This window comes from Streptopelia decaocto (genome assembly GCF_964273445.1).
Source record: "Streptopelia decaocto genome assembly, chromosome: 5".
NCBI classification, from domain to species: domain Eukaryota; kingdom Metazoa; phylum Chordata; class Aves; order Columbiformes; family Columbidae; genus Streptopelia; species Streptopelia decaocto.
In genome coordinates, this window is record NC_138659.1 from 69,631,196 (window position 1) to 69,653,096 (window position 21,901).

General features: G+C 41.5%; 1 protein-coding gene across 1 annotated transcript in view; it reads right to left on the reverse strand.

Annotated features, from left to right (window-relative positions):
* ADAM12 (ADAM metallopeptidase domain 12) overlaps positions 1-21,901 on the reverse strand; it is a 168,024-nt gene that overhangs the window by 137,344 nt on the left and 8,779 nt on the right. The window contains exon 2 of the mRNA XM_082053564.1: positions 13,939-14,072. Within this exon, the coding sequence (XP_081909690.1) occupies positions 13,939-14,072 (134 nt within the window). The remainder of the gene's footprint in view (positions 1-13,938; positions 14,073-21,901) is intronic.

A 21,901-nucleotide genomic window follows, 5' to 3' on the forward strand; every position in this document is an offset into this window, starting at 1 on the left:
ACTGGGCTTCTGTTTTTTGTACTCCTGAGTCACACAAGTTAGCAGAATGCAAAGAGGACGGCTTCTGGAAAGGTTCATTAGTGGCTCTATAAATAGCAAGAATTTGCCAGATATGGGTATTAGTATGCTGTATCATAAAGTGTCAGCGAACGTAGTATGTTTAGAGCAGGACTTTGAAGCATGAGAGCAAGCCAGAGCCTTCTGGCAGGTTTAAAAATATATATAGTCTTTTGGAAATGTTCATGCAGGCTCATCAACATATAAATAGAGAAGGGCTCTGCAGGGGTTCCTCCTACTGTGCTGATTTCCTGAGACGATGAGGGAAAGCGTGTTTTAGAGCTGTATCACAAAGCTTAGCTGAGAAGTCTTGCTCACCAGAAGACTGAAGAGTTTCAGCCAGGAGCTCGGACGGACAATTCATGGATGTGCATGAGAAAATAACATTTGAGGGCTGAATAAATTGGTTACAGCTAGACAGGGAACTGGGAAGAGCAAAGGTGCCACGTGTGTGCTCATCCCCTGCGGGACTCCCGAGCAACTGCATCTGAACCGCCTTAGCCCAGGGCTGCTGCGTTCTTCCCTGCGACAACACTTATTTGCTTTTATATAGAGACTCTTTTTAAAGAAACCTAAATGTCATGATACATTCGGTAAAGAAGGTATATCAACTGCCTCCCTAAACAACTCAGTTATATTTTAGTTCGAAAAAATCAAAATTCAGAGATGAAAATACATCGCACATACAAACTTTACCTCAGGCGAAATACATGGGACAAGTTATTTCCTCTCCATCTATCAAGGCCGTGACGGTGACATTGCATCAACAGACAAGATGCAGCTCCCTAAAACTGAAGAAGCAAATTTGCACATTCAGGGAGATGCAGAGGAATGATTTTGTGGGAAAGATAAAGACAGCAATAAATTGCTGTAAAATTTTATTGTTGGCTGAATAATTTTCTCACCAGCTCACAACAGACTGGCAGGTGCCAGACAGCTGAGGAACTTTTGAAACTCTCGCTGCTATGACTAGAAAATAGAAGCATATAATATAAAAATGTAAAATGGCACAGTGGCTGCTGAAAAAACAAAGCATACAGCGGTATTTCCAAATCATTTGACTTGACCGTGATGGCTCATGTAAGAATTCAGCTTCAGAAATACACCTTGGTGAGACACAGCTTTGTGTTTTACCAGTGATATATTGATTTGCCTTTCACTGAGAAAGATTCTGCTGGTAAAAACAAACCAACATCACCATTAATGACTTCAAGCAGAGATTGGAGTCTTCCTCAAAATTGTTCAGTAATGAAGGTTATGAAGAATTTTTTTGTATTTCTGTAAAAATACACAAAAAAACACAAAAAGCACAAAAAACCAAATTCAATCTCTCTTTGTTACCTGCCAAAGCTTATTAGAATTATAGAAAATATTTGTTCAGCTCTAGCACCAAATAATGAGGGATCCCCCTACCCACAAGACACTTATCTTCATACACACCAGCCAAAATGTCTGTAATAGGTGATCCCGTTGCAAATTTTAAGCTCTTTAGTGATGACACAGCTAATATCCACACTTTCAATGGCTGAATACTGGTTCTATTTCTTTTACAATATGCTGGGTTTGGGTGTTTGTAGTCGTTTGGGGTTTCTCCCCCCTCCTGCTGCCTAGTCCTAAAATTAGAACAACTCTATCTACATATATGAAGTTGCTGACATTGGCAAGTGTGCTACAAGGACGCACTGATAAGCTCTCTGCTTCCAAATGTGATTCCATTGCGGAAGCCTTGACAGGAATTTCACTCAATGCTATTTATCTTCCCTTTCAACTACTTGATTTTATGATTTGATTTCGGCGCACAAGCTTGGTGGCACCTTATTCTCACATATTGTTGCAAAAATTTTTCAAATTGTGATTTAACAGCTGAATCCTGAGACAAAGCTGGAAACAGAGTATCTGTATATAAGTATAGATATATAGATATAGATGGTATAGGCATAGATAGTGATATACATACTATATCAATATCGATACAGACGTAAGTACTGGGACATTCAGGAATGCAATGGGGATGCCTCAGGAACCTCTTTTAAAGAAATGGCCCCCAAAGAGCCGTCATTCTCTCCATCTCAAACATACAGATTTGGAGAAATTGCCAAATACTAATGAAGGCTGAAATTAGAGTTGATTTCAATTCCACAAGTAGAGATTTGTTCTTAAGTTAGTAAAAGATGTATGGAAGCGTGTTGAAACTAATACATTTGATTTTAAAAATTAATTGATGCTTGATGATTAAATTGCATATTTGAAAGCAGTAAAATGTACACGTGAAAGAAAAATACATAATACACCAAATCTCATTTCTCAAAATGTTGCTTAAAATAAAGTGTTTTCACGTCAACATTAATCTCCCTCAACGAAAGGTGATCGTGCTAAACTTGGACTGATTTATATGGCTCATCATACACTATAAAAATCTCAGTTAATGTTCTTCATAGTACTTACAAGCTGCTCTCAAATTGCCTCCAAGACTTTAACAGTGAAAATCCTTGTATGCAGCATTGCAAACACTCCTCTTTAATTCTTTGGGAACTAAAATCTTGAAAATATTTGTTCCCTTGCTCTGAGAACACATGCGTGATCTATCCACACATGTAAGACATCCCTCTTTCCCCCAGAACTGCAAATCCTTGCTCTCTAAAAGTTGTACAGCAAGAGTACGGACACAAATAATACTTTTAATCTGAAAAGGCCGTCGCCAAAGTCAAATCAATCTCCCGTGGCTTGGCTTAAGCTTTATTCCCATTTTACAGATGGAAAAGGGCGGTGAAATGGGAGAGGTTTGCCTGCAAAAAGGCAAACAATTGAAGTTTCCATCTTGAAAAATAAGACCAACTGTTTCTATCAATGACTTAAATTTGCCGTCTGTGACTTGCAGCGCGTTCCCAGGCTCTTGGTCCCTGTGGTGTCGCCGTTTCCTTTCCTCTGTCCCTGCGGGGATCCGGGAATTGGCCCTTTGGCCTGGGGGCTCCCACATCTCACGGTTTAAACCAGCCCAGCCCTGGTCAGTCCCCTTTTACCTTTATAACCAGCACACCAAAGCAATTCTGCACTAAAACTTGCAATGAAAATAAAAAAGAAAAGGAGGTCAATATTTTGAACTGTCTTTTTTGTTGGTATTGAAGCCTTTTACAACCAGAAATCCTGAAATCATAAATAGAATCTCAATATAGTATGAAATACAGCACTTCATGTTTAATTGTGGGCATTTAAATTGATTTTAATTTCTCTCCGCAGGGTGTACTTTTGGGGTTTGGTTTTGGTTCTTACACGTGTCAGTCACTTATTCACAGTAATTTACATGCCTCAGTGTATCTCAGTAGCTACTTCACTAACAAACATGGCATCTCTTGGCAATAAAAGGTTAAAATTCACTTTGCCCCCTGACTATAACAGAAATACCTTTGCAAGCTAATGACTGTAACAGGCCGCTCTGTTCCCAAATAAACATTCTAGGGATTTCCTGAGGTGTTGTTTTGTTTTGCTTTTTCTTTTTTATTCTATTTTTTCCTCCTCTCCCATCTTTTTAATTGAGGTAAAATAACTTGGAGGGCACAGCCAGCTTAGATGCTATTTCAGTCAAAAATGGGTGTATGTTTTCTTTCTATACACTTTTTAAACTGAAAAAATACATTTACACAGCTTCTGGATATTCATTTTATAGGAAAAAAAAAATCTTTAAAGCTTCTCCAACTCATCTCCTCCTGCCAGCTTCCCTTGCCAACTCTGTCTTCGTAATGCCAGTAAATGCCAAAAAGAGTCTGGTTTGAACAATGTTTCTGTCTGTTGAAACCAAGAGAAAGGCAGTTTATGTTGGAGATACTCGATTTAGTGATCCCACTTTTTATTCTGTTGCTGAAAACGCACCCTGGCCGTGTCAGTGTAGGCAGAGGGGAGTGTGCAAAGTTAAAGCAGAAATATGCTAAAAGTTGCTCTGAGGACAAAATTACACAGTTCCTCTTATTGGCTTTTCCCGCAACAGATTCATTTCCAGAAACTCCCCTCTCTGAAAAAGGCAGATTCAGTATCTGCCAAGGAAATGGTCCTTTTTGGGGCAGGGATACTATGGCTGTTTAGATTAACACATCTGAGAGCTTTTGTCTCACCATCACTTGCCAGGAGCTGAAGCAGAACCTCCTTGAGCAGCCTTTCTTTTTCAGTACGAGATGTACTTAATGTGAAAACATCGAGGGAAATATGATGGAATGGGTGAAATCCAAGTAAATCATGTCCTCTGAGAGACACCAGTGTGGGATTCCATCCAAGGCTGCTGCCCAAAGGAGCCTGTCATCTCCAACACTCACCCAAATGAAGTGTCCCAGAAAACTGTATCCACCGGCGTGTAAAAATTAGGCGTCTCAGTGAAGATCTGATCCTCCCCTTGCTGGGCAGCAGCTTTGACTAAAAAACATTTACTCCTGTGCTCATTTAATTCAAGAAGAGACTGGACAACGTCCTCAGACACATGGTGTGACCGGTGGGGTTGTGCTGTGCAGGGACAGGAGTTGGACTCCATGACCCTTGTGGGTCCCTTCCAGCTCAGGACATTCTATGAATCTATGATTTAAGCAGCCTCAGGTAGCAAATACAATTCTCCCAAATACTAGAATTAACTAAATTGCTGGTACCTGGGAAGGAGGCAAATCACTCCAGACAGTGACGACTGGCTGGGAAGGGTTTGGCAGGTTCACCCTAAAAGGACCATTTTCGTGCAGAACTTCAGTGCTTCTCAAAGGAGCTCTCTCAGTGGAGGGAGAAGGAGCAAACAAGGAGATGAACCCTGCCAAGAAACTGCCCAATAGCTCCTGGTGGAGATCAATGGTCAGAAGAGGACGAGGGAACAAGTTCATTCAGTAGAAGCAAAGTAAAGTTGATCCTAAGGCGGGACACACAGTAAGGGCAAAGGAATGAGGGCAGGACCTAAAAGTACTTCATTTCCTGAGAGTGATTCAAACTTCAGAGGAAACAACATATCAGCACCCTGGGACTTGGGGCAGAGGATGAAAAGGCAATGAGAAAGTCAGAGCTGGAGATCTAAACAGAGCTCAACGCGTTCTGGTTTCCTGAGGAGCAACGAGAGGTGATGAGACCCCTCCTTGGATTCGGTGGCCCTGTCAAAGCAACCGCGTGTCTCTAAGTGCTGTATCAGGGTGAGCAAACACACACTTCAGTACAACCTGTGTTGGCAGCAGATTTATCGTTACACTGACCAGAAACGTCCCAGCAGGCCAGGGATGAGATCAAGTCCAGTAAGACGCCAGCAGAGCCTGGCAGCATCCCCCGTCACACACACATCGTGCCAATGGAAAAGCGTCGCACAATTATCACCAAATGCACTTTGTCTCCAGTCTCACTGAACTTCATCACTCCACCGTGTCTACAAAGCTGTAAATTGCAACCGTATTGTTGAATAAAGCTCCGAAAGCTCAATTACTCTTTAAAACTGTGTCCTTGAAGAAAGACAGTGCACAAAAGGGACACATAATTTCCTCAAGACAGAAACTGAACGCAAACTTTCTGCTACAATATCACAACGATATAGATCAGTTTTACCTCATCTACACAAACTTTTCAAAAACAATTAGCAGGTTTTTTGGCAGTCACTTTATTGCTAAAAAAATAGTAACACTTTGAAACCCTTGTATTGTCAAGATATTACTACTGCATTTAAAAAAGCCTTATTATCAATCTGAATTATTTTTTCTTATCGAGCCGAAATATTCCTATAGAAGAGGTAAATCAACTGGGGTTTGAGTAAATCATATTGGAATAGAATTATAATTCAACAAGAAAGCCACCAGACTTGTTAATAATAGGACTTGGTGGATCGACCAGCTAAATTTACCTCTTCATCCTTAAAATATACAGAGTACAATTCAATTTACTAAGGCTTCCTGAGAGAAGGGTCATCATCACAGCGTATGTCAGCAGCTCTTAGTTTCCATGGCCTTCCCCTGCTCAGAGGACTTGAGGCCTTGGAAGGGCCCCAAGTTCTTCTGCTGTTACCTCCAAGCCCTCAAATGACTCCTTGCAGGAGCTGAACGCTCCACATAGCAAGAGCACATGGTGGGAGAGAGATCCTGCTGTAGGAATTGTGGTGTGTTCAGTTTGACTCAAGGCAATCACAATAAGAATTAAGAACAAGAGAGATTCTCCTTTTGCCCGTAAAAAAACTAATAATAATCACGTGTTCATAGCTGGAAAGCAACACATTATTTCAATCCAACACTGAAATTCATACCTTACGCTCGCAAAATCTGTTGCAAGAGACATGAAATAGCCAAGTATAAGCTAAATTAATTCAATATGAAAATGTCTCCGTACAAGCACTTCACAAACCCGGCATTATGCTGCATAATTGCAAGAACTTAGTTTTAGATTTTAGTACCACGTTGAAGTGTTGCTAGCATTAACCGCGTCATTAAGATGAAAATATTTTTTCCGTTTTCTTACAGAAAGTATGATCTGTTTGTTTGGCTTTTTAAATGCCAGTCTGCAAGCTCATGTTGAAGAGCATCGCTTCAGCCCCACCACCTTCCAGAGGAACATATGAATGGATTCCTCGAGCCCGAATCTGAGACGCTACCTCATCGCTGGTGGGTCCCAGGCAGCAAACGCAACAAAGCGCTTCTGCAGAGTCGCATCGTGTGGAAGCGCTGGCAGCGGGAGGCCGGGGTACGGGCAGACAGAGCTCGCCCAAGACTCTTATATCACTGCAGATCTTTACTGGCCAAGTATGACAAAATTCCTCCCAACAGCTCAGCGTGATACAGGCTCATGAAAGGGACTTTCACCCCATTGAGGGCTCCAAGATGCTGAAAGGAGGCGGGGGGTGTCTGGTGGATGGTTAATATAAAACTCTCGGTTTTCTGTTTATTGAAATAGCAGTTTCTCCCAATAATATCTGCTATTTATATTGTGCATAAACTATTGCACAAAACTTAACACACTGTATCACTTAAGCTAAAAATGAAATGGACCGTTTTCTGGGATGAATCCCAATTGCTTAACACTTCCCAGTATGCCCAAGCGTTTCAGGCAGGAAATGAATACTCGTGTATCTCGTCTAAACTGGGGCACTGATTCAGTGCAGACAGAGAAAAGAATTTCCCCTACTCAATCACCAACACAAAGATTTTATTGGTGGTCCCAGCTCCAGGCATTTCTCAACCCTGTAGCTGCTGTGTAAGATCCAGCAGCTCCCCAGGGCCAGGATATACCTAATAACATTTCTAAAAAATTCATAAATGAAATAATCAGATTGATCGATTGGTTAAACACAGATACGGGGCTGTCTGAGATGCAGAGAATGTGTTTCCTCCATGAGGAGGGGTGGCTTTAAGCTGCTTTTGCTCACCCAGTGAAGCAATCCAGCCTTACTTGCATAGTCACAGACATTCAACCAAGAATCAGAGGAGGTGACACACTCCCTTTCCTAACAGCTCCATGCAAAAATTATGCTATTTCTGAATTAAACAAATGCAGAATGTTATTAAATAATAAAGCACATTTGAACTAATTGGCTCTCACAGTGGCCCTACAAGGCAGGGCTAGAGGTATAATAAAACAAAACAAACCAACCCCGATTGTTTACTAGGCTATTAAATTAATGGCTACCAGGTTACTATTTAAAGGCTCAAGGTGCAGATCGCCCGTAGAATTTTATCGAGGATTAGTGGAGTTTCTCCCACCGCTGAGCTGCCTGTGCCAAGCTGCATTCCCGGCTGATGACACAGCCCGGCAGCATGCGCAGCTCTGCCTCTTCCATTCGGTACTCGTGAGTCATAAAAATATGGAGAGGACTATAAATTCTGTTTATGCCTCTCTCTCTTCAGATATGTAAAACAACTATGTAAAAGAGCTCTGAAAGCTGTCCTCTCAGTCTTCAAAGACTTGTTTAAGCAGCACTGTATGATTCCCCTTAATACAATTGTCTGGAAGTCTAAACTTTGGTAATTATTTCAAATGAAAAAGAACAGCAGGAGGCTCTGTTGAAGGGAATATAAACAATTATCACTTGCACGAAGGCTACGCCAGTTACGAAACAAACTTGAATGGCTTTGCTCTTGAGAACACCAAGCACTAAATTCATTATCGGATATAGCAAGCCTCTCAGCTGTACTCCATACATCAAACCCTATATGAGTGTCGCACGAGATGTGCAGCAAAGAGGGGAAATATGAACCAGCACAGACATCTCATTAAATTGGGGTCTTTCTAATGAGAGCACCATAATAATACCAAAGCTGGTGTGGTGGATAATAGACTCGACTATAGACCATGCCTATTCTGCCAGTTTGCAAGAGAAATGTCATAATGCAAGAGCATAAAGACAGGATCAAACGGGCAAGGCTCATCCCTGCTTGGCAGGTTCGAGAATGTTCTCGAATCTTCAGCGTTATTCCTGTGGCTTTTTGACAAATTTGAAGTTATTTCTTGCCTCTTCCAATGATTTTTTGTTTCAGTGGCAAAAATCCCTATTTCAGTAGGTGTTGAATTAGGCCCTTGTAGTGAAGACATGGAAAAAAATGCAAAAAGCTGGAAAAAAAGATGAGTGCAACATCTGATAAATCTGGAGAATCATAAAGATAACTAACAACTGTCAGAGCTCATAATGTTTGTACAGATAGTGAAGAACTTCACATTGAAATTCAAGTAATCAGTGTCCAGAATGACATACAGATAATCAAGATTCTGATGTTTGTTTATGAACATGATCCATAACAATACTTTGCGAATGAGGCATGCAGAAACGCAAAAGCCACTTCTTTGCAAGCTCAATGAGATGCAATGCATGCTAAGCAGTAAAAAATGGCAATCTTCTGCCACTTTACATGCAGAGTCTTTTGAGCTGTGACAAGCATATACTTAAAAACCACAAGAAATACGGTCTAAGCGTATATTTATAGCTGGCTTCATCTTTATCTTTGCATTTCATTGCTAGAGTTTATATTCAAAGTATAACATACCACCAAGAAAGAAAAAAAGAAGTGTTGCTACAAGGAAAGGAATTCTGTCTACTCATCTTTTTGGAAAACACATCTTTAAGATTTCAATTTGCAAACCTGATTTATAACAGCCCAACCAAAGGAAAGAAACTGACTCACACGAGCTCGTAATCTGGCCTTGAAAGCTTAAACTTGGTGAAGGAGTTTTAATGTTCTCTGAATCCATCTCCCTCTCCCCAAAGGGGAAACGTATTTCTGATTTATTTGGATTTATTTTATGGGTGTTAGAGTCCTAGCTGTTCTTCATCAGGGAACCCTCTGCAGGTTTTCCCATCCTCTCTGCCCACCATGGGCATCTTGCTTTTCCTTTGCTTGCCTCTAACCCCAACAACAACAGCTCCACATCTCCCGGTGTGTGCAAAGTCATCCAGCTTCTGCCATCAAACAAAAGGTCTGCAAGCTGGGGAAGAGGTTGCTGTTCCAATATACTTTTTATGTATCAAGGTCAGTGGTATCACTTTAAAAGAGTCAAGAGGGACTCACCGTGATTCAAGTGGATTAAGGGTCTGATCCTTGACAGGTATCTTGTATTCATGTCCTTTCTCATAATTAATTATTTTTTAAAAGTTACACAGCAAAATTTGCTTGTTGTCCTCTATACATTTAACATTAAAACCCAAATTCCCTGCATCATTTGAAAACAACCTGGACTAGCAACTTGCCAACTCAAAGCAACCTAAAGCCTTTCAGGGCTTTCCCGCTCCTTGCACGGCTCTTCAGAGACCATGCCCAGCTCCATGCTGCCAAGTCCTTCAATACCTGCCCAAGTACATTCAAATTTGGCTTTACAAATGGCAATCGTAGCCTGAGCGGAACATACACCCGTGTATGGAGCAGTTTAATATTGCACTCAGACAGGTACAGACATCAGAATTACGCAAGTATGTGCATAAGCATCAAAACACGCAAAGCACCGCCCGGTAAGGAGAGTTGCACCTAACTTGCTTGTATACTTTTAGAAACCTCAGAGGATTAAATCTTTCAAAGCACTTGATGAGCCTCGTGCTTATATTTGAGTCCTCGCAGGTGCCAGCAATGGCACCACAGATGCTGCACAGCCAAGAGCAGAGAAAAACCCCATACCCGAGTGACAGATGCCACAACCTGAGGACTCTGTGTTTACTTGCATAATCAATCATGTCATATACGCCCAAAATGTTTTCCATTTCCCAGAAACGTAATGCATTTTAAGATCTGGACTAAACCCTGGATACAAAGCCAACTTCATTAATGAGCGTGTCACTCCAGGAGGACAAACATCAGCTCAGGGCAGTGCCACACCAGGACCCCCCAGCCTTCCACCTATTGCATATCTGCCCTGGATGCTCCTGCCAGGCAGCGTTTCCACCCAGTTACGACCCTTTAAACACAGAAATGGAGACAAAAACCCCTTAATGCCCACATGAAATGCTTCCTTTGGAGCGCTCATCTCTCCAGGAGAAGGCACGTGCTCCGGTGTAACACAACCAACATTACCTGACCTACAGCTTCTGGGACGCAGGGATCTGGCACACGGTAACCATGGGGTGTCCCTAACAGGGTGTGAGGATAAAAGCTGAAGCCAAACAGATGGTCCTTGAAAAAAATCTCCCCTGAAGTGTTCTGCGTACTAAAACATCACTTACCCAACTCCCATCAAACTTGGCTTGATTTGCAAGTCTCAAGCCAAGTTTGGAGAAAAATATTCAGCTGGAAACATGTGGGGAGAAAGAGTCTTTTTCTTGCACTTGAATAATATAAAAACGAAAAAATTTTGTTCAAACCTTAGAACAAATTAAGAAAAACAGAACCCAGCCCTCTTGGGTTTAAATCAAGCACTGGGGGGGAAAAAAAATAAATCAACACAGAACGCAAAGTGATGAACAAATGAAAGAGAAGTGGAAAGGGAACTGGAGCTATAATGTATAATGACCTATCAACACGTTCTATAATGTACACAAAATTTCACTAAAAACGGAAATCACATCCGTACGGAATAGGGGCAGCTATTGTCTGAAAGCACAGAGCAACGTTGCACAACACTCCAGGGTCCTGAGGTCGCCGTCACACACCCACAAATACAGTTACTCATCGGTACAACGGGGTACTCCAAATAGTAGCCACTAATTTTAGCAGCATGTTCAGGATTAGCAACAGAATATTATACTCAGTTAATAAAAGAATGTAACTGGGCACCATTAAAATATTCCAACCGAAAAGGACGTAAATTTTCTGGATTCAACAAAAGATGCCAGGAGAACTGTTAACAACCACTAACTAGATGAGCAGCATAGTACAGTTGCAAAAACGTGCATTCATTTCCATAGTAACTTAAATATGCATATGTAATTTTTTAAATGTGCTTCAGTATATATAAAGTTTGTATGAGCATATGCATCCTTTTAAACAAGAAAGTAACAGCAGCATTTCTGAAATAATACTACCACAATGAGACCCCGGCCTTGGTTTCTTATAACTTGGGGTGCAGAGGGCAGGGAGAAACATCAGTCTGCCCAGTAAATGATGGGTTCTCTCCAGAAACAAAATACTATATTTATACTTAGGGAAACCCAAATTCTTTATATATAATTTGATTACATGTCTGATTTTAAAATTGGATTTTTCCTCCCATTAATTTGAACCGTCATCCTTCGGAAGTACCTAGATCATCAGATGTCCTTGAAAAAGTACACCCTAACTGCATTAAAGTAAAACCAGGCTATAGCTAAGGAAGCTTTTTAGTTTTTACTTCTCAGTAAATGTAATTTTATTGCTGCTGGTGAGTGAGTCCGTGTGTTTGTGTGATTAGTCAGGGTGACTAGTTTCAGCTTTTTGCTTCTCCTCAGCACAGGGTATCGCGTAGACGGCTCTCACTGAGAAAGTCATTAGCTCAATAATAATTCCTGACAGATTCTGAATGAGATATTCCAACAGCTACCGCAGTGACTCCTGGGGTAAATAAAAGGACAGTTTTATCTTTGAGATGGGAATGAAAGAGTACACTGCACTAAATGACTAACAAGGTTTCTCAGGGACTAATTGTTAAACAAGAGTATTTATGATCAGAGGATTGGAGAATGGGACTATCATTGCAAAGTAATTATCTCTACACAAATAACTTTAATACTTTGGCATTTTTATAACCACTGCATTATTTATTTTACTATCTATTCTATTGCAATACCATTCCCCTGGTTGCAAGTACACAGCACTTTATACTTTTTTAAAATTTCATATAAATTAAAATAAAATGGAGGAACACTCCGAAATGAGTTGAAGAACAATAGGTCCCATTTAACCATCAAATACAACAGTATTTAACTTTTGTGCTTTTGATCAATATTTACGTGACAAGCTATTAAATACTCTTCTCCTCTACCAGTTTAATGCTGTTGTTCTCCCCACAGCCTGATCTGCACTTTTGTGTATTTAATTTATAACAGTTTCCATGGAAAAGAAGTATTCAAAGAAAAAAAAGTGCTGATACAGCACATGGATCTTTCTACCAAACCACAAATCTTTTCTAATGTTCATCTTAAACTGAAAGCAATTCTGGGAAACAAATTAATGGTATAAATCACATTATCATTACTCACATAAAGATACTCTGTTCTAACTCTCTCAGAAAGCTACAGTGAGCAGCTAGAAGAATTCTGTATGGAGAATGCCTGTTTCTAATTAAATGATCTAAAAATAGAGTTTACATACATCTAGGACCAAGCCATCTGTGTTATCTCTCTAAGATAAGCTGTTATACACCCAAATGATATCCCTTTCATCACTGCACATATTCAAAACTAGGACTGCCCTTCTGTCCCATTTCAGAGGGAAAAAAGAAAAAGGAAGCACATTTTTAATCAGACAAGATTTTCTGAACGTCAGATCAGATCCCTTGTTTTGGAATCTCTTTTCACACCTACTCCTGTCAATCAGAAGCAGCATGATTCAAAACTCTGAGGCAGCAGGCAAGTAGGATTTCTCCATGAAAGACTTGCCCAATGCAGTAAGAAGAGCTGGTTTTAATGGGCTGTCTGCATTATTTGTGTGGGGGATTCTTGCATTTTTTTTTTTTAACAAAAGCAAACACCACCACCACCCACACGTGTTGAAAAATCTAACTTTTTAATCTTCATTCTGACAATTAAAAGAAGAAGATAAAAAGGGCACTGGAACAAAAAGGAACCTGGGTTAAAAAGGCTGGCTAAGAGATTCCCTTGACATCTTTTGGTGATAATAAACAACAACAACCTGTCCTCATACTTCAAGCAGGAGACCAAGGAGACAGAAAACAGACCTTTTCCCCTAAAAACAGCTACCTATATTATCAGCCAATGTCCGAGGGAAAAAAAAAGGAGGGAAGCTTATCAGGGCCTGTCGAGAGGGGGAAACAATCCCTGCTCAGTCAGAGCCAGTGATGGATTATCCCTTGTTAGGGAAAGGGAGCGTGATGGCATTTGGGATTGGGCTCCAGGTAACGCCTCAGGCTGCACTCAACAAAGCAACATTATTTACACCTCTCCTTAAAGTTCTTGCTGTCAGACTGTATTGAATCAAACAAATGTGTTGGTTATATTTGCCCATCCCCTCAGCTCTGAGGCTGTTTTGCTGTTGCATGACAAAATCTCAAGCAATGGAAGTTAACCTCTTTTTTAAAAAACTATTTCACTTTAACCTTCCAGTTCTACCACTTCACAGTAAAAAGGTATTAATTTCAACCAAAGACCTTATCCATTTTCTTGAATTAGGTAAGTAACAATTTTACACAGCAGATTCTCTACAAAAGAATTATTAAAAATACACTTAGATACAAAGTAAATGCACTTAGTAATACTTTCCCCTAAAGCCTTCCAATTGTAATAGACCTTAGAATAAAATAAGCAAAATGAAGACTAACCTTTGAATAAATGCCATTTACTGGTCTCCACTGTCCTCCATTCAAAAGGAAGGGAACTGTTATCTCATAATCTTTTGACTGGTCCTTTGGCATCTGCTGTCTGGAGGACTCCAATCTGCCATCCACATTCTCGCCTGCGGACAGGGAGAAGCATTTCACATTAGTCCGGAACAGCATCTGACAACATGAACCTCGTTATTTAGGGGACCTGGCAGTATACTTCAAAAGGAAGAAATTCAGGAAAAGAATTAAATAGTAAAACCTTGTGGGGTCATTGTCAGTGTCAAAACCTACATACATTTCTAAAAGAGCTGGGGTTCTGGGAGAGAAGCATTGAGGTGATTTCCAGCGTTGATTAGATGGTGCGTTTCTGTAGCGGCAGACGACACAGACTGCACGTAAGGAGTAGAGATACCAGGATGAAAAGATAAGGAGTTGGGATGCAAGACTTAAATACAAAAATCTGGAGAAATATTGGCACCACTATTCAAAGTGTTACATTAATCACCATACTAGAGTTTGGTATTTTTTTTCCATTTACGATGGCTGGTCAGGGGAATGCCTTAGCTGGCCGTCTTTTTAGTGTCACATTAAGAGGGTAAGCAGGCTGCAGGGATTTAGAAGAGAGAAGATTTTATCAGGGCTCCTTTTCCATAGTTAAGGTAAGAAATTAGCCTTGATCATTCCACTCCCCAAGCCCTCCTCTCCCCATCCCTCTTCCCAGATACAGTTGCTCTGGATCAGATTCAAACAGTGGTGGTAGGAGCTCTACCATCCCTGAGGTGCACAAACCCTGCGGTTACATGACACAGGCTCCCTAAGGGCACAGTGACCCCAGATTTTCCCTTATATCCTTCCCGTTTCTGCAGTGGGGTCCACTGGTCCTCCCACTTTGTGAGTTGGAGTCACAGCATCGATGTAACAACCTGGTTTGGGGTTCCTGAAAACTCCAGGTTTATTGTACACAGCAGGTTTACCGGGTTTAATCCTCAGTATTTTATTATCCCTCCAAACACTTCTTAATGGACCATCTTACTCCACTAAACATGGAAAGGTGAGGTTGTACTCGGTTTTAACCAGTCTGAGCTGTGTAAAACAAAACACTGAATAATGCTCTAATCCTACACAGATTACTTCAGTTCATACCACAATGTCAAAAAGCCATTTGCATGCAACATTTATCAGGTTGGTTTTTTTTTTTTTTACACTCACTAAACATACTAATGGTATTGTGCCTGTCAAAGCAGAGTCCTAAAAAACAGTATTATAGTACAAGAGTTTGGAATGGTGTTGAGAATAAACCTTAAAGAGAAGATAGGGTTGGCCTCCAGGTGCCATGGGACAGTCAAAACCCTGGTAAGGTTTGCCACACTCTTGACCTACCATCACACTGAGCCCTTTGGTGTACTTGGACCTCACGAGGATGAGACCTGAGTCTTCCCAGGTGCTCTACGATCGTGTCCATCCACCACTAAGCTGGAGAAAGGCCGGCATTACCTGTCTTCCTCCTTTCCCCATTGCCTTTGTGCGAGGAGGTGCAGTGGGAAGGCGATGGGGCAGCGTTTTAGCAGCTCAACCACAGCTCAGGGCTGAACCGTGTTATGGGAGGGAGACTCATAAATTCATAGGATGTCCTGAGCTGGAAGGGACCCACAAGGATCATGGAGTCCAGCTCCTGTCCCTGCACAGGACACCCCACAGGTCACACCATGTGTCTGAGGACGTTGTCCAGTCTCTTCTTGAACACTGTCAGGTTGGGGCCGTGACACCTCCCTGGGGAGCCTGTTCAGTGTCCAGCACCTCTGGGTGAAGAACCTTTTCCTCGTGTCCAACTGACCCTCTCCTGGCACATGTTCTGCCATTCCCTGGGTTCTGTCACTGTCACAGAGAGAAGAGCTCAGCCCTGTCCCTCCTGCTCCCCTGCTGAGGAAGCTGTTCCCGCCATGAGCTCTCCTTCAGTCTCCTCCAGGCCGAACAAACCCAGTGACTTCAGCTGCTCTCATACCACTTCCCCTCCAAACCCTTCACCAACTTTGTAGCCTCTTCTGGACACTCTCCAGTAGCTTTATATCCTTTTTATCCTGTGGTGCCCAAACCTGCCCACAGTGCCCCGGGTGAGGCCGCACCAGAGCGGGAACCTGCCACACAGCGCAGCGCTCGGTGCCGCCACCTCAGTAACCTGCCCTGTCCTCTCACCCTTCGTGGATCAAGAGCTATGTTTTGGGCAGACTGACCCCAATTTTGTCACTGTTAGAATTACCTTAAAAACATCCACACAGTCATTCATGCACACGCTTGGGCTCAGCCCTGTGGAGCCACATGAGATACCATCTCATCTGCCTACGAGGGTCTAGACAGAACCTCACAGCTCTTTATCCTGATTATCAGGCGTGAAGCTCCCTGCACAGAGCAGAAATTTATGAAGCATATCTCAGGGAAATGAGAAAAGTTTGACTCCAGCCCTGATTTTTTTTTTTCCTTGGCTCACTAGAGCAGTCTCAACTATATGAATTAAATGACTCAGGTTCTTCTGTTATTTTGTGGGATTTGCACTCTGAAAGTTTCATGAAATATGAGTTTTATGGAACGCTATTAGCACACTTTTCCTCTCATGGATGCACTGTCTACATTGATTCCACACTATCTTATACCATGGAACTGCAACTAGATATCAGGAAGCATCAAAGTCTTTCTGATATTCCTACATGTGCAAGTTGCCTTTCTTATTAATTCTGCAAAGCATTAACATTACAACATTACCCAAAACAGAAGAAATAGGAGACAGGGTGGGATCAGCCTTTGTGCACAGATGTGTTATTCCCTCATTATATGGCATAGTCCAGAAAGTGCAACTGCTATAAAAATATCATGGGGAAAATAGAACAATATCTACACAAAGTGTGATTCAATTTTGCCACTCCTACTTCTATGCTATCCTGACAAAGTGATGCTTGTGGCGCATAACAAAGTAAGGTTACAATGAGGAAATTTAATCTTACACACATGCTTATTTATCTGAACACTGAAAATGCATATTGTGCAGAAGTGTTGATAGTCTGGAGACAGACATAAAGACAGGTTTATAGGCAGCAGTTATATCTTTATTGGAAAAGACAATTTATTTGGGGGAAACTAAACAGACAAGCTTTAGGGTTTGCGAAGTCTTCTGAAGCCATAGCATTTATAAAACACAAGATCAGTTTCTGTCTAGTTGCTTTTCTTCAGCCGAATATTTTCCTGCTTATCTGAATGTTTTTATTGAAATTATTGGGTGTGATAGAAATCACAGCTTCCTGCAGAAGGCAGAGAAAGCACTGCAGCCCAGTCACGGGGCCTCATTCTGAAGAGCACTTGGGCACATGCTTAATGTTATATACGTGCTTAACTCCCAGCTGTCCTCAGTGTGATACAAGCACATTATTATTTGATTTACAAAAGAAACTGTAATGTTTTTCCTATTTAAGATGATTATATTTAATCACTATGTATATTCCTGAAAGATTACAAAACACCGAAATCTGTATAACTGGTCAGTGAACTCTAGGTCAGTATTTAAATATAAAAGTAGGGGGAAGATGAAAAGGTAGATCCTTTAAATGGGATTCCACAGCCCGATTGCAAAGCTTCAGAGAACACGTTGCAGAAAACAAGGGATCATAGTCAATAAAGGGCAACCCACACATGCCCATCTGAGATGGGAAATATGACGGAATTTAAAGGGCCACAGAGCCTGACCGAGGAACGGGATGCAGACAGAAAAGATACGGCTAAAGGAAGGCGTGAATTCAGAAATTTTGGGCCACCCATCCCCAAAAACAAGCACAGCCCTTCCCAAGAGCATCTGAGGAGCCCTAGGAGTGGAGCACGATGGGATGGGACTGCAGGTCCGTGCTAACAAAGGGTTTCCATCACCCCAATCACGTCCCCCGAGCTCCCCATGCTACCGTTCCTCACGCACACAGGCCTGCCGGTATTTCCTCTCTGCCACTCTTCATCTGCTCTGCCCATTTTCATTAGGAACTCTTTGAAGCTGAGACCATTAGAGTTGTTTGCGTTATATTAATAATGAGGCCTCTTCTCTACAGAGACTCCTGGTATTACAACAATATAAATAGTGTAATAATTGAAATCAGAGAATTTAAATTTCGGTAACGTGTCATGAGAGGGGAAGAAAAATCAGGCCATCTGTATTACCAGAAACTTTTATTAGACCCAGGTTTCCTATCTCTTGTGTCACATGCACCTACTTACTCACCTACTTATTTTCCATTTCAGTGAAATTGTGTCCAGTTCTTCCTGACGCAAGCTCGTCTCCCAATTTTTCACATGAAAAACTTCACAGTTGTGCCTATCTGTTTTCTATTTTCAGCCTGCAGCGAAGGTAACGCTTTTGATCCATAAGCAGCCCACAAGCTGATGTAGCACCCTTTATTCTTTTTTTTTTAGTAATATAAAAGACACTTTGTACAAATAGTGAGATGAGTACATGTTATCTGACAGTGACTTTTGCACAGCTTAAATATTTTTTAATCTGCCATCTACTTCTACAACTTTTCTTCTTCGTGCAGTATCACACAAGGACTTGTTGGGAAAGAAGTTAAGAAGAGTTTTCATCTTTTTACTTTGTATTTCAGCTCCTCTGAGCTCTGCGCAAAATAAACTCCGAGCGTGTGACGTGACATCTTTGTTTAACGGCTGCTGCCTCCTGAAGAAGCCCAGACACACTTCAGATTTGCATTTGCTTAAAATTAATAAGCTTTTAGTCAGGCAGTGCAATTTATTTGTCCTTATGATAAACAAAAAGGTGAATGCTCTCAATACTGAGTGGGTCTGGATAAAATGGGCTGAAGTGGAAGGAAGAAAAGAAAATGCTCCCTAAGCGCCCACCCCTGCCATCCTGCTAGTGCTGGTTTTGCTCCCCTGGCACAGCACAGGAGAGCGGACCCAGACCTGCGGTGGTTTATAAAAACCACCCATCTATTAACACAGATTTACATTATGTACAATAAAGCCAAACGTATGACACTGCGCTTCCTCCCCATTGTGAATGTGCGTGTCCTGGGCGTCCCATCCGCACGTCTTGTCCCACACATGCCAACGTGATCCCATCAGGATCCCCAGGCACCCAAAGGCTCTCACAGCCCCAACACCCCACTGCAGCCCAGGGTGATGAAAATAACAGAAGCAAGGGCAGGGGAATAGAAAAAGGCTAAATTATATTAAATTATAGTACACTTGTGTTAACTTTCATATTACAATGGGCTCAGAATTGTAAGTCACAGCCTATCTACTTTTTCATCTGCAACAAAACACCAATGCATCAGAATAATCTTAGGCTAGAAGAGTAATCTTTCTACAAATGGAACACCGGTATTAGCACTGCTCTGTATCGCAGGCTGTGGAAGACAGAAGAATCATACTTTGCCCATTTTCCTCCTTATTTTCTCCAGCTTCCTCAGCTTAGTTCACAGTCAGCGGGATCCATGGTTTGGATGTGTTGCTTCTCTCCCATGTCTTAAGAGAAATCTTTTATCACCTCTAGACTCAAACTACAACTTTTAAATCCAAAATTACCAAGTGCATAAGCCAAGAGAGGAGGACCAAGCATTTGTCCTTCAGGATGGGGGTGAACTTGGGAAATGTAAGGACATGAATCTGGGTAAAGAATAGAGACTCCCCACCAAGCACATCACTAACCAACCAGGTAAAGGTTTCTACCAAGGTTTAGTCAGAAAATGTATTAGGATCAACCTTTACTCACTATGCACAAGTGTCCTCCTGAAACCCACTGCTCCAAGTTAGGAGACAACATCTGCACAGAGGACAGGAATACAACAAAAGTATCCAGCAACTTCCAGGCTGCAGCAAAGGGCCGAAACCAAGCAGTACAGAATGGACGGCCAAATTCTAAGGGACCAGTAAATTTTCTGCTCTAAGCCATAATCTTCAAAGGCAAATAACACAAGAAAGATAAGCACATGCTATTCATATAACATCAATGTCACATGAAGCAAAGATAGTCCTGGAACAATGCATTAAAAGCAGTGTTTCCAGTGAATATCAGATATTGAAGTTACTCCCAAGAGTTACCAATGCTAGAATACCTGGAATATTGCAGGTATTTCTCCTCACCTACATTCACAAAAGTGATTGGGCCTGGAGCTGGTGGATGGGAAAGGCTGCCTGGGCAATCAGGGGAGCAGAAAGACTGAATTACCAGAAGGGAACTAAAAGAATCATTTTACATAGTCTAGAAAACCAAAGACCCATGAATGTCGTTTAGCTTTATATACCTCTTGGTTGTTATCTGGCCAGGGCTGATGTATTTATAGATGGCAAGAGTATAAAGTGGCGATACACAAAGTTAGATTGGATCGCAATAAAGAACTTCTGGGCAAAGAGGATCACATCCAGCTCTTGTGCATCAACGAAAGAAAAAATCAACTTGCTTTAAATGGAAATTGTTAACGTTAGGACTCAGTCTATATCGTGCCAAAAAGAAAGTGTCAACTATCCAATTAACTATCCAGCTATCTGGCCAAGGAGTGGGGATGTGTGCTTCCAGTGCTGTTTCACTCTATCTTCCAGCAAAACCAAAACATTACCCAAGCTAAACATTATCCAGGCACAGTTCTTGCTGAAACCATCTTCTAGGATGGCACCCATTCTGTTTGAGCCAGGAAAAATAATAAATTGTCACTTAGTAACACAACAAAAATGCAAATTATATCTGATAATAAATATGAGAATGCTGCAAAAGAAACCGGTACAAGATTTTCAGTGCATAATGGTTAAAGAATGAAAGCCCAGTAACTTGCATAGGGTCAGACAAGCACTAGCTTGCCTTAAAGTCAACCCTTCATCTGTCTTAAATTTTACACTAACCACCAGCTGGAAACACAGCCACCCTCTCAGAAGAAAGGACAAAAATCAGAAACTCCAGCAGACTGATAAGGTTTATCCCATTATCCCACTAACAGCACTTAAACAGCTTTAAAAGAGACAGCACATAACATGCCAGGCTCTGCCCTCATCTGTGTGTAAGCACAAAAGTCTGGGCAGGATTTGACTGTGCACAAAATAAAGAACTTATCTATTCGTTCAAAATCATAAATTATTTTTCCAGCTAACATTTGGACATCTGAGCAGTACATTGATTCTCTCTACAAAATGGAGTGAAATAAGCCCTTTCAAGGCCTGCCTGGAAAACAGTTATTTAGAAGAAAGAAAATATAAAAAGGGCAAGCCACCTAGCTAGACACAAAGTTATACTTGTCTTCTCATTCCTCCCCTCATTCCCAAATCCGAGACCTCAGGCGTTTAAGCACCAGTAACTTCTGGAAAACAACTAATCCATGGATCTTCTTGGGTTTGAATCTCGTCTTTTCCTTCCCATTGCAAAATTACGACTCAAGTGCAAAAATCTTTAAAACATCAAAAGTCAGCAAAGGTCTTCGATGAGCCTGAGGACAGGCAAGAGCAAGACGGCTCCACGCACATTTCTGAATTTAATTTGCTGTTCTTTCTGCTTCTAATGAAAAAAATCCCCTCTCCAGCTTGACAGGTCTGTCAACTTGGAACTGATCTGTCCGTGACTTTCCAGCATGTCCACTTGATCTTTCCCACCGAGCACCTTCACGGGCACCGACCACTCGGGTGACAAATAGGAGCTCGAGACACGCGGATCCCCTTTAACTAAACAGCATTAAAACCACACTTTTTAATATTTCAGTTTTATAATTCTAAGAGCTAGCTCCTGTCATCACTTGTTCTTACATGAGTTATTCCCTTCCTAAATCTAAATTCTGCTGATGAAATAATCTGCGACAGGAAACAGCCCTCCCAGCCCTCCCCCCACCAAATCCCATAAACTCCATGGAAAAAGTCATATGTTCAACATTTTAATATGGACTTGGGAGTGAAAGCTTAAATTTGAAGGTAACTTGCTGTTCTTCTCCACCAA